The sequence below is a fragment of the Solanum dulcamara genome, chromosome 8 (assembly GCF_947179165.1).
Source record: "Solanum dulcamara chromosome 8, daSolDulc1.2, whole genome shotgun sequence".
Classification (NCBI taxonomy): domain Eukaryota; kingdom Viridiplantae; phylum Streptophyta; class Magnoliopsida; order Solanales; family Solanaceae; genus Solanum; species Solanum dulcamara.
The window spans coordinates 77512889-77527716 of record NC_077244.1 but is presented as its reverse complement, the minus strand read 5'-3'; the positions used below and the strand labels follow the sequence as shown (position 1 = coordinate 77527716).

General features: G+C 29.6%; 2 protein-coding genes across 2 annotated transcripts; both read right to left on the bottom strand.

Annotated features, from left to right (window-relative positions):
• Nucleotides 1–661: 661 nt before the first annotated feature.
• LOC129900558 (cationic peroxidase 1-like) lies at nt 662–3849 on the bottom strand. Its single transcript, XM_055975558.1, has 4 exons — nt 3573–3849; nt 2950–3141; nt 1970–2135; nt 662–1187 (listed from the first exon to the last, which is right to left on the bottom strand). The coding sequence occupies exons 1-4, from the start codon at nt 3777–3779 to the stop codon at nt 802–804; spliced, it is 951 nt and encodes a 316-aa protein (XP_055831533.1). The 5' UTR covers nt 3780–3849; the 3' UTR covers nt 662–801.
• Nucleotides 3850–9807: 5958 nt separating this feature from the next.
• Nucleotides 9808–13239, bottom strand: LOC129901490 (protein NUCLEAR FUSION DEFECTIVE 4). The gene is made up of 2 exons (XM_055976687.1): nt 12038–13239; nt 9808–10418 (listed from the first exon to the last, which is right to left on the bottom strand). Exons 1-2 carry the CDS (start codon nt 13162–13164, stop codon nt 9977–9979), a joined length of 1569 nt encoding a protein of 522 aa, XP_055832662.1. The 5' UTR covers nt 13165–13239; the 3' UTR covers nt 9808–9976.
• Between the last annotated feature and the right edge of the window lie 1589 nt (nt 13240–14828).

Here is a 14828-nt window from a genome sequence, read left to right as displayed (position 1 = left end):
TGTATGTGTTAATTCAGGGGCAGAGTCATTTTTATTTTAATTTTTCTTTCTGTTTCAGAATTATTCTTATAGTTCTTCAATCTCAAGATGTTGGTGGTCAATAATCCCTGTTTTGATTAATTTGTAGAGTACTCTTTGTTCAAATTAGCCGGCCGGCTTACTCTTTAATTTTTTCCTAGTAGATAAACATAAATTATACACAGTTATACATATATTGATTATTTTTAGTTTAAGTGATTGGATGACTGGAAACTTAAGTTTATTCCCTTTTTTTATAAAAAAAGGTTGTCCAAATATTGCCTCAGAAAATTATCCTTCTGGTCCAAATATTGACTCAAAAAATTACCCTTCCGGACAATGTTAGACTAGGGCTTAATTAATGTTTGCTCATATATATTTTTTGATCATTACGGATAAATTATTAGACTGTTATCTAAATTTTGCAATATTAATTTATAAAATATTAAATCGTGATGTATTGTTTTCTAATAAAATTTTCAATTTGTTCAAAAGAGATACTTAAACTGTATCCTAGACGTTTTATAAATTGCAATAGAAACACAAAGATATTCATTTATTAAACTTGAACAAAATTTCACAAGAATATATAAAACAAACAATGCGAGTACTATAATAAACACAAGTAAAAATTGAAGTCTTTATTCACGCAAACATTTGTTTCTTATAACAAAACACAAACACGATACACACTTGAGTTCACTCACAACAACATAAATATTACTATTACAATTTTTATAATTAGTGCACTGACGATATATATTACTTAAAACTCATAATTAATTAATTGATTTTTCGGCAATTGGTACGAATTTCGCCATTGGATCCAGTAAGTGGGCTCAAATTCCCCATTTTAACCATAGCATTTGCAAAATCAGTATCGAACGTTATAGGATGAGTACTATAAGTTTTCACGTGAGAGTCCGTTGAACCGCCGCTAAATAGTTGTTGGTCCGAGTGAAGTATTCCTTTATTGTTAACCAAGTTCTTGTAAAAATGATTGTCGAATAATACAGGGGTGGCTGCATCAAGTGATGAAAGAGTGTCGTCTCCACCGGTACTAGGACAGTTCGATTTCAACGATGTAGCCAACGATGAGTCGATGTTTGTTTCGTTGTACACACGTTCTCGAAATGTTGTACATTGTGCTTTGCCTATTGTGTGACCACCTATATATGAAAATATACATATCAATTACTTAACTTCACTCTTTTTTTTCTCGATTTAACCTCTATAAACTTACAGTATAAAATCATAATTATAAGGTATTGCGCTCTCTCACAAGTCAACCCCTACTTCTAATTGAAAGTTTATAGGCCTCCTGAATTTGCTTCAATAATAGGCTCATGCTTTGATATTAATCGTTATGGACTATATATTACCAAGATCGAGATATATAAACAAGCAAATCTAGTTTCAGCAGACAGAAAAGCAACTAATTAATAACCTGAAAATAAAATCAGTAACCTTTTAGACCACTGATTTGTGTAAAAATTAACTTAATTACACCATAAGTTAAATACTTTGCAAAATAATTGGAATCAAACAGATTTAAATTATATACAACGATAATGTATGTATGATCATTTGTTGTACACATACATAACAACATGAATTAATTAGTAAGCTGGACGATAAAGCAAGTGGTGTTCTACATCATGTTAAATTGCATTGATTTGTATAAACAATTATACTTACGGTGTGGATGTCGGTGTCAACACATATAAATTGTGCATTTTGCTTTATTTGAGCCTACATATTCATTTTGAATTATTATTTTTAATTAGAATAATAATAAATTATCATCTCCAAGGTAGGGATAAAGTCTACATATACTTTATCCTCTTCAGATTCCACTTTGTAAAATTACACTTGGTATGCTATTATTATATTTTAATATTTTTTTTACACAAAATCATCTTAATAAATAAAAACCTCAAAAGTTTATTACCTGCAAGAGCAACCATTTCTTTAGCAATGAAGCCTTTATTGGCAAAGTTAGTAATAAGGTCACTAAGATCCAATGAAGGAGAAGGAATATCATTATTTGCTGCACTTAAACTTGCTGTTGTTGAATCTCTTCTCCCTAATTGGACTGTCCATGAAGGCCCACCTAACTGATCCAACAATTCAAGGAAAAATTACGCAAATAAGCAAATATATATTAGTTAATTAGTTAATATGATTACAATTTAACTAGTATACAATACATTACTAACATTTAGCGTTAATTACGATTCGAATTTGTATAATTCTCAGGTTTATGTAATTCAACTTTTGTATAATGTAATTTCGTATAATATTATTTATATAACTGTTTAAAGCTTAAATATTTGTGTTTGTATAAATTCGTTATTTTGAGTTTATACAAAAATAGCTCAATGATATTATCTGCGAATTATACAAACAAGGCAACTGAAACTATAGCTACAATCCGTAAATGTACAAACTATGGCTAAGGAGCCTATATGAGTTTATTATAGTGGCTATTTGCGAAATTTCTCCCAAATTCAACGAGATATAATGATTATTATGGCCCAAATTATTGTGGAAATTGAAATTGCAACGATTCTATGGGATAGCCATTTCCGACCGATATTTAAAAGATAGGCAGTGTTTGGAAGTTTATTTAAAAGATAGACACATTTGACGTAAAAGAACCATGACAGTGTCATGGATTTCAAACTTTAATAAACGCAAAATCCAAGATATTATCATGATTTTTGAAATCCATGGTGTAGTCAAGGACTATGAACTTTAAAAAAAAATGAAGCTTCATAACAATATTCTCTTGAATTCCATCCCATGATATTGAGATAGACTTTCGTTTTTTATGTTCGAACCTAATGACAGTATTATAAATGCCACAAATTAACTATTTTTCAATAATTTTTGAATCTATGGCTATTTTTATGAGATTAAAATACTTACAAGTACAACAGAATCTCGTGCAGCAACCGCTACAATATCCGCACAAGAAACAATTCCAGGACATACTTTCTCAACTTGAGATTTGATTTTATCTATCACATCAAAACCTCTTAGTGAATTTGAATTTGCTCTCGCTGATTTCTCTCCAGTAAAATCTGAAGTATCATCCAATAATACAGATCCATCACATCCCTGTCAAAAACAAATACATATAAATATTTTGCATAAAAATAAATAAATGAAAGTTAAAGTCGACAACTTGATTTGAAGATTAACCATGTTATATAGTCTTTCTAGGCTCTAGCTACTATCTTTTATCTATATAGCGATATATGATGTGTTTTTATATGAAGCAAATAAGTGATATATCTATATATCTTTTTATCAATAGTGTAACAGTATAATTGAAAAGAAACGACAAATAAAGCGTGACGCATAGCTAGATATATAATCAAAAGTTGTCCACTTCACTACTAGTTAAAATCAAATCAATCAATCGACTATACACCAAACTAATATTTAAGGTGTGTAATATGAACTCTATATATTCATACAGTTGTAATATTAATAGAACGGGAATTAAATCGATTGAAAAACCAAAGTGTAAGAATGAATTAACATGCATTAACGAAGCAATCATGAAAATGAAGACGGAGCAACGAGGCCCCCATGCGTCGCTCGTTCGTCACAGCATTTGCGACTGCGTTTTTAATCGTATACATAGCTTTTGGACATGATTTTTCATAGTAGTCCGAAGATAAATCTGCCGAACAAAGTCCAATTACTGAAAAAATAATTAAAAACACAGACAAGTAGAAAGTAAATGCCATCTTAATTAAGAAGATTGAAGAAAAATCAAAGGCTAGATTTAAAATGTATGAGATAATAGCAAGTTAATTAAGTAGTAATTATGATGGAGATGATTAATATGCTGCATTTTATAGATGATGATTATGGTTGAATCTTTGACTTTAATTTCCACTTAGTATGCATTAGGTCAAAGTTCACCCTAGTAGCTTGTTGATAATCTGCCTGTTTTTATATATATTGTAAAATAATTGTCATGGGGTCAAACAGTGAAGATTCTCTAGAAGGATAAGATAGCATATTCTTGCTTACAAAGTAAAGATAGTAAAAACTGTGTGTGTTTATATCAAATTAATGAACGTATATTATGTGTATAAATTAATGCATATTTTTGTTTATTTACTTAACCATGGTAAACTGAATTGAGTTGGTGTAACATCCGATTTGAATAAATATTTACTGTTGATTACGTAACATGTATGTGTTTCAGATTTTCAGGTATTAATATGAGAGATATCGGCCTCAAGCTTCATAAATAGAAAAATTTCAAATAAAAAGCAGCTTCTCTTTTAATGGGACGGGCCATAGTGATACAAATTTAATTTAGGGAAAATTAATCAAAATAAACTCAATTGTGAAACTATTTACTCAAATTGGAACCAACACAAACTATTTATCTTTAATAGACTCATGACCCAAACTATTTACCCTCTTACCCACTTTCTCCTTTTAATTTCGCGTATGACGTCATGCTGACGCCAGCATCACTGCTATAAAATAATCATCTGTGATACTCCATCGGTATTTGATACCCTATCGATTGAGCTTAATTCTCTGGGATGCTACGTCGGTATATTGACACCCTATCGGTATCATACATGATTGAGCTCTTTTTTTATGAAATAAAAATAAAACAATTAAGAGAAAATTGTTAAAATGACAATCTTATTTATTAAACTCTAAATTAGTAAAAAATATATTCTTTGTGATACTCCATCTGTATATTGATACCATATCCGTATCATATAGGATTGAGCTTAATTCTCTGTGATACTCCGTCGGTATATTGATATTCTATCGGTATCATGATGGATGGGTGTAGACGTCAGCATGATTTCAGCGCAAGAATTTTAAAATAAATTTATGTCATTTTAAAAAAAAAAGGTATAAAAATAATGGAGCATTTAAGGATAAATACTTTCTTTTTTTGAGATATAAATATTATTTTCCCTTTAAATTAATCAGTCAAATGAATTTTGAATATAGAACTGTTATTTCCATCCTGCACTATAATGGTGTGATATGTTGCTTCAATCAATTTATTTCCTCTTTTACTTATCCCCTATCACTATGTATTCACAAAAAAAAGTAGCTTTTGAAAGATAAAGATAATAAACAAATAAAAAGTCTAAAAGTATCTGATAGTTGGGGTGTTCGTATTTCACATTTCATACAGATTATTATAAAATTAATTGGTTGGGTTTGTTCAATTTCCAATTAAATAAAGGACTATTGGATTAGTAATTTGGTGATTAGTGTGAACAGGCTAATTATCGAAGAATCTGATAATTAGTCCATCTTTTTTCTCTAAGCAGCCATACAAGTCAAAAGATACATCATATATAAATGAAAAATACATCTAGATATAATCGAGTGAGTATAACTTCCACTAAAAAAGGAGTAAAAAATAAAATTTTCCATTCTTTTCAACGTCCTAGTTTTGTTTTTACTTTAGGAAATTAAACACTATATTTATAATTTACGAGTATGGTGAGTTGCGTTATAAATAAACGGATGGATATGAATTTGGAAAGATCAACATAATTTAAATTAATAAATGAGTTGGTGAATCCCTAATTTAAGATGAGTTGCGTCATAATGAATTCCTAAGTTTCTAAATTTAAGATCAGTTGTGTTATGATGAGTTGAACATTAGAACTTTTTTAACATCTTATTCTGTGTCTAGTACTCATATTGTAGCCCGATTAAATTTGAATTTGTATCAAAAAATCCCACATTGAGGAGTAAAGTGCTTTCTAACAAAGACGACTCATTACCCAAGGAGATGAGTTCGGACAATATAGGTAATAGACGAACTTGCCCAAGTACTCTAACTAAGTTTTCATATTTTTTTCATTTGTTTTCTTATAATAATATGTCCAATTACCAAACAAAACTACAAAACTTTTTATATTTAACAAATCAAACAAACAAAAAAAATGTGTTTCTTAATATTTTAACAAGTTTTCTTATAAGTCAATTTAAATTATGTACGATTGAACAACCTTCTGATAAAATAAATATCATTTGTTCGAATATTTCTTGGCTCATATAACGAAATGTTATTACTGAAAGCATGTAATTTAACAATACAACATGAAAATCAATTTCAACTAAAAACATTGATCATTATAGTGAAATGTTCGGTATATAGTGACAGTCGTAAAGAGGCCAATTGTATTTAACCTAAATTAGCTAACTTAGACTATGCGCAAATTGATGTGCTATGCATGTAGATATATATGTCAAGCTCAACCCGTCCAAACTGAGTAAATCATATTTTTATGGACTAATTAATCCCTCCTCTAGTCGATCATATCTACCACAACCTTCACCTCAATTGACATCATTAATTTTTCTACTCAAACAATATAATTATAATTCTCATGTGAAGCACAATCTTGGTGCCTGATCTTTGTCCTTCTATAAGGCTCTGAAAAAGGAAAAATAACATATATAGAGAAAAAAAAACAAATAACTTATTAGAGGATAGTACTACCAAGTGTTAGTTTGGCTATATAGAAAGTAAACATAAATACCTAACTCTTAACAAACTTTGTTGTCCACTTTACTTTTTCAGTTCAGTTATTCTTCCTAAATTCATCTGCCCACTTTTTCTTTAAATGGTCCTCCATCAACCATTTCTCCCAAAATTTATTATTTGCAGGCCTGCTTTTAGACTTTAGATGAGAAAAAAATACTGTTTTTGTTGTTATACAAACTAATAGTGGTTGAAAACTTTTAGGTTCATTAGTATATACTATATATGTCTCCGGCACCTATAATATAGTTAGATGATTGTTTTGATCGTCGTGTTCAATATTTGCATTGGATTTCGATTAATCCCGTGGTGGGACTTTTCTGAGGGTGAAACATGACTTATCAAAGATAATTGCATTGTGGTTGAGAACTTTTTGGTTCATTAGTATATTCCTCCAATTGTTTGGACCCCAATACTAATTATTGTACGTTAGATTTCCGAAGAAAAAAATATTCACAATTTTTATGTCCAATCATGTTCATGTAGGAATATGATACATTTAATTAATTGGCCGAGCTAGATTCTGAAGATCATGTATTAAATGTAATACACGACGCAGTGGGTGAATGGATGTTCTAAGTAAATAACAATCACATAACAATAATAATATAATATAAACGAGTGGTTCGTTTTAAATTATTTTTGAGTTATATATTTCTCCTTTATATTTTGGAGGATAATAATCATTATTAAAAAATGAGTCATAACTGACGAAAATGGCTGATTTTTTAAGAAATATGAACGCTAAATCGACGGACTGTACATATATGGTTGGTTTTGTCGACAGACTGTACATATATGGTTGGTTTTGCTTACGGCGCTTTCGTAAAATCAACGGATATGATCGGTTAAAATTGAGTGACATGTGATCCTGTCCGTTGGTTTTTGTCAGGGTGGATTTTTCAAAAATATACCTAAATAATGTAGCTACTAATTGAAATTGAACCTACTTTGGTACCACTCGATTAGACATTTTGATGAAATATTTTCAGCGTTTTATTTATACTCTTCAATTGCACTTATGCACTTCAAAAATCGACTTTGTTCATTGATTTTTGTAAAAATATAATTAAAAATTGGGGGATTACGTCATTTTTCTTATAAATTTTTTTTAAAAAAAAAATTACAATATCTGCACATTTTTGTGTGAAAAAAAATAATCCGACGGACATAATTGATTTTCCCTCAGTTTACTACTACAACTATATAAGAGAAAAAGGTCAATTAATTGATATAGTACTTTTGAATGATAATATATGGCCATAATAACCTACTACGTTATTTACATATGTGAACGCAAAATGTTCAAGAGAACCATAAAATAACTTCTCTTCTCGTTGTTCATAAATAACTCCCAAATTTGTATTTAAAAAAATATAAAAATGAATTTATAACGTCGATTTCTCAGATGGTCACTAGCTAGTTTAACTAGTAGTATTATCTTAGAAAGTCATTATTTTTCTTGATTTCAAATTTCGCTTCAATTTTAAAAATATTTTTAGAGATAATAACTATTATTGGAGTAATAATCATTTGACTCTAAATTTATATGATAGGAGAAGAAGTACGTAGCATATCACAATAACTAATTTCAAAGCATAAAAATTACAATAAAAATATATTTCATATAATTCAACAAAGTAAAATTTAAAAATTAGAATAGATATACGCAGAGTTTACCAGTTACCCTATTTGAAGGTAGAGAGGCTGTCATATTTCACTTATATGGCTACAAGTACTTATGGAAAGCTAATGGTCCTCTTTCCATTTCCTAATTTCTGCAAATTATAAAAGAAGGAATTTCGGTCTTCTGATTGCGTAGTAATGTGACTTACGCACCATGCATATGTAAGGCTATAGTTTCTAATATTAACCTTTTCATCAGTGGCGTACGCAAAATTTTTAGTAAACGTTATTGATATTTATAGAGAAAAGGATAAAATTTAATTATCACATATATCATTAAGGTATATCCTTTACCCATCGATTTAGTCTATTTCTAAGCTTTAAGAGGTCTAAAATTAATAATTCCGAAATTTTGGAAATGTTTATAAATAATGGGATCAAAAGTATAAATTTTAAGTAATTGAACGTTAAATGTATCTGATAAGATATCACAAAGACAAAGTATAATTTTATCAAATAACTAAGGAATCAAATACGCAATTAGTTTATGATTATTTTTTTTAAGTAATCATATAATAGCAGTTTGAAAACTTCACTTGAATAATGGATTTGGTACTTTGGATTTTTGAATATCCAAAAAATTTGTACCTTATGTGTAGTCCTATCTATTAGACATTAATCCATTACTGATAGATCCAATACTATCAAGTCCAATAATATATATCCTACGTACCTATTAGTCATTAGCTCATATAATTATATGCCCTTATTTATTTTTCTATTAAATTTCCTTGATAATGGTTGTTCTATTGCTTACCCACTTTATTTGGATGATTGTGATAAGAACGGAGAACTACTAATGCAAATATTATGATTTTTTTATTTAGATATTTTTTTTTTCAAGAAGAAGAACTCAACGTACACGTTTAAAACTAAAAATTTAAAATATTCAAATTAATTAATTCGAAATCAAATTTAAGAAATTCGATCCAATCCAAACTTATTTAAATTGAATTTAGATTGTAGTTTTTTTAATACAAAAATAATAAATTGGAACTTCCATATCAAATTCAAACTGTCCAAACGCTCACCGCTAAATTTCATGACCATACGTAAAAGTACGATAAGCCTCCCACGTACCCTCCATCATTTTTGAAACCTTGGACAGAGAACTTTAAAATGGTCTTATTATTGGGGTCCCTAAAACTGTTTTAATTAAAAATGCAGTTGGCACTGATAAATTGGTTGTACATTTTTATTTAAGGTTCACACCTACCTTACATTCTACGTCAACATTTAATCCTCATATTAATAATTTGGCAATAATATTATGACTCAGTGTCTTTGGGTTCAACAGGAGAAAATTGACATTTTTTCTTTGTATTATTGTAAGTTTCTTACAATATTTCATCATCAACATATAAATCTTTCGCTGAATATATATTCTATTCTCGATTTCACCTTGCCAAATAAAAATCAATTGTGTATGCAGAATTTTGAACACTTTTACTAAATGTGCCTATGGCATAGCCACATAGACTGAAGGTGGCCAGTTGAATATTCTTTCCTTGCTAAAATATATTATGTATATAAAATAATAATACTACGTATACAAGTACATTATCATTTACAAAATCATTTATTTACATTTTATATACTATATATAACGTACATAAATTAATACTAAAAAATATCACATAAAGTATCAGTTTGTAGTTCAAATAAGCTAATATAAGGTAATTAATTGACTCTATAAGTTAATACTACTATCTATTAATTTCCTCCACGTAAATGTGTATAAAATTTTTGTGTTCTTCTATGAAGAATAAAAGCAAGACAAGTTCCTAGGAAACAAAGACAACCCCATAAAATAAAAGTTGTCTGAAAACAATGTATCCCCAAACAACTTCCATGATCACTTGTTGATGAATTTCCTTGTCTTCTATAAAGCATAGCTGCCAAATCCCCAAATAAAAATGATCCAATTGGTATATTAGCCACAACAATATTGTGATTAACACCAAAATTTTTGGTCCCAAATAGCTCAGTTGTTTGTGAAACAGAAATTGAAGTAATTGCTCCAGTGCAAATTCCAATTATAGCTGTGCTGATGTATAGAGATATGTGACTATTGTTGAGTAGTAAAAAGAAAGCTCCTGTCATTGGTGCTAGTGTCACTGCTATGGTAGCTGGTCTTGATATTGCATATTTACTCCTGAAATAAATATTAGATCGACCAGTTTCAGTTCAGTGCACTGATAGTATATAATAACATGTAACTATTCGTAACATTATGATATGATAACTTGAAAAATGTAGGACCTATATTGTCCACGATGATCACTCATGATAATCATGGATTATTTTTAGCATAGGATCTAATGGATTGACCATGTTAAAAGAATATTTACACTATCAGGTTAAGTAAAGGACAATAACCGGTAACTATATACATCAAATTATTTTTGGGCCAAGACATATGCATGATACTGAAATATATCAACTATCATGAACTATCAATAAAGTAAGTTGGGAAAAGCTTAAATTTAAAAGAATGGTGTCCCGACATAAATAGTACTTTCGTCTCAATTTATGTGGTATTTTGATTTGATGAGAAATTTAAGAAAGAAAAAATAATTTTTGAAACTTGTGGTCTAAAATAAATCATAAATATTTGTATAACTATAAATCGTAAAATCGTCACCTAAAAAAATAGATGGTTAATGGATGTTATTATGTTTGGCTTACAGACCAAATGTATAACTTGCCCTATCATTTATGTGTCATAACTCCAAATTAAAAATCTCATGTCAAATACGTATATAATTTGATATGACATTTGTGTTGCTTAAAACCAGGCAATTCCAAATATTTTGTGTTTATGATAAAAACACGAAGTACGTATCTTACCAAGCTAGTTAATACAAGTACTGATACTTATTTAGTGTTTAATTTAATGCATGAAGAAACACTTGGTCTAAAAATTACAGGAGAAAAAGAAATGAATGGTGATGATTATATTTGGGCTATCTGATATTAACACACAAATTAATGTCTTCCACCATAACTAGCGGCTCATTAAATTTTACTACCAACTAACATTCTTTCAAGAATTGCTTTTGCATTAAAAGCATTAAAAGAACGAGCAACAAGTATGGTGCAGTAGTGCCCATGATCTCTAAATTCTTGATAAAATTGTCTCAGAATTGATCTTCCAAAATTAATTTAACTTTGGGTATGGAACGTTTATTATTTTTTCTAAAAAAACTCACAGCATTAAAAATATTCACTATCTTATAAATAATTTATTTTTCTTTTCAGCTATCAATGTCGGACTTGTTCACATACACTCAACAATCTTCTCCTTAAACTAGGCGCAACTAGATCCCCTATTTATTTATTTTTTGCAAACCGATGGCACTAAGTCGGTCTCTACGCTATTGCTGCCATCTCCATACTTACCTCGCCGAATCATTGACTTTGATACTCGTTGTTGGGCTAAAACAACTCAATAATACTCTTAACGTGATATGATAGTATTCATCTTGGGTAAAATCTACATGGTTTTCTCAAAAAAAAAAACTCACATCATTAAGGATATTTAATACCTTATAAATAGCTTACTTTTCATTTCATTTATCAATATGATTTACACACTCAATATGAAGACAATATATGTAATATTTCATAACTAAATATTTCAGGTTTGAGCTTCAGAAATAAGCAACTTTTGATAGAAAGCTAAAGATACTTTTTAAAATAAAAAAATTATACGACGTAGTCAGACGAGTAAATTTCGAATATTTTCATAAGCACAATGAGAGAATTTCTCACCTGGAGAAGAGGTAGTCGAAGAGTGAAGGTAGAAGACGACCAAAGAAACCAAATGAAGATGATAATGAAACCAATGAAGATGTCGCAGTGAATCCACGAGAATCAGCAATTTGTCCCAAATTATTCAAATAAACCAAACCCAATGTTGCACCAAACAAGTATACAAAGAAATACAACCAAAAATCCAACTTCATCAACATTTTCTTAGCTCCAATTTCCTCCATTACAGCAAATCCAACTTCATTTTCTTCTTTAACCCCACAATTCACCTCTTGTGGTGTTTTGATTTCTTCCTCCAATTTACTTAAATCACAAATTCTTGGATCTCTCCTTATCCAACATTTCCCATGCCAATGTTCTTTGGTACCTTCAACCAATGGGACGATAATTGGTAGCAACAAGAAAATAGCCATTCCAATTAAACTCAACAATCTTGGCAATAACTTTGAAATCGCAGGCTTTATGCTGGTGATCACAGAATAAGTCCCTGTTGCTAGCGTTATAACGAACATAAGTTTGAACCCATGTGATAATTTCCTTGATTTCTCAATCTTCGTCTCACGAATTACTGGAGCAACAACAAAGGCGAAAAACAGGGGTAAAACAGAGTTCATTAGGAGATATGTTTCAGCCCTTTTACTCGAGTTGGAAACATTTACTACATCAACTATATCCGTTACAATCTTGGCACTTAAACTTATGTAACTAGTCGATATTCCAACTGCAACTTGTCTATCCAACGGGAAATTCTGAATCGATACGATATACGAAACAGTATTGATCCAACAAATACTATTGCCAGCTAAAAAAGTGAGTGAAAAAACATGCCAATAGGATAAGTAAGGTATATGATTTGTAAGAAATAGATATTGTACCCCATACCCAATTAATCCAAGAATTGAACCAATTAAAAGGACTAACCAAAGGGGTAAATAAATAGCTGCAATTCCAGCAAACCAGCCAAGTAATTTTCCAGCATCAGAAGCAAATGCTAAATTGTTGAGTTCAATTTGGGAAATTGATAGGAGTTTTTTTATTTCAGAAGAATAAGCTGGGAAATTTGTGTTTGTTCCAGCCATAGACTGTAACCATAATGCTCCAACTAGGCTCATCCATTGTTTAGACATTTGAGTTCTTTTTTTAATTAATTTTTGGGAAAGAACTAAAGATGTCTCAAGTTTGATGAGTAATAAAAATAAAGAAGAATCCGTCTAGTTTTATAGAGAGGAAATATCTTGAATAGGAAAAGGTGAAAGTTGTTTTCATTGGCAGAAGGCAGGTAATGAGTTACATGTACGTGTTTGGAGGAAATTAAATATTTTGGAATTAATGTAAACCCTACCCTTGAACGGAAAGTAAATATTATAAAACATTTTGAGACTTAAAAAGAAAGTGAAAGTATTCTACCATTAATTAAGATCATAAGGTCGAAGGAAAGTAAATTTCAACACAAATATGAGAAAATTGAATTTTCCATCATGCCAACACACTCGTAGTATTAATGTGTTAGTATTTTAAGTGTTTTCAATTGAATTCCCTTTTTCCAGGGTAAGACATATTTATTTTTATTTTTCCTATGTATATATGATAAATCGAAAGGAGCTTTCGCGTAATTAGTAAAATTATTGTCATGTGATTAGAAGGTCACGCGTTTGAGTTGTCGAAATATTCTTTTACAGAAATACAATTAAGACTGGATATAATAAACCATTGTGATCCGATCTTTCTCCAAACCTCGCACATAGCAGAGGATTAGTGCACCAAAATACCCTCTTTTTTATTTTATTTTCATGTATATATATGATAAATTTGTTGGATCCTATTATATTAAGAAATTTTCTAGTGTAGCCGGAAAAAATGACTCAAAATTGATTTTGATCATACGTTTGTATCGCAATTGTTGCATTTTCACATTTGAATCCTCTTGTAAAAATTTCTGATTCCGCACAGTATCATTAAGAGAAATCCAATGATCTGGTCTAGTGGTTAACAAAATGAGAGTAAATTATGAAAAATTGAAAACTAGACTCAGATTCTATTAGAGTAAAAAAAATGTGAGGTAATTTCTTTCATTTATCGAAGCATCGAAGGTCGGAATTACTATATAGATATACCTTTAGGAGTGGAGTCAGAACTTCAATCAGGAACTCAATCACATTCAAATTTATCTTAAAATGTTCATTGAATATGTATAAATTTTTAATTTAGAAGAACTTGACTTCGACTTTCCATATCCTAGTAAAAAATACAGATACTCAATAAAATAATCAACGTGTATAGTGTACATAAATTGATCCGAACATTAGAAAAAGAAACTTGTGGTGGCAGGAGAAATAGAAGATGTGTAGAATTAGGAACCACCACTCAAGGTTTAGGAGGCATTAAAGGCTGATTAATTGCGTGTATTGTACAAGTAAGAAAATTAAACAAATAATGTTGCAGCTGTGAAATGCTAAAACAGAATATTATGAGTATAAAATTTGTTGTAAACGTAACATCAAAGAGGGCAGAATTTGGTTAAGTAACTAAGTGAATTAAGAGCCTTGGACTCTTTAACTTCATTATTAGACTCACAATTATTATTTGTTCACTATAATAAATGATGTATTGACTTCTTTTTCTGGATAATAATTATTTCTAAAAGTAATAAAATAATAATTATGTTTACATTTATAGGATTTTTTGGCATGTCTGAGATTCTTACATTGCATCATTTATACTTAAAGAATGTATTAATCTTCCCCTTTTTCCATTTCAAGTTTGTTTGACATAAATTTTCTTGTTTAGAAAT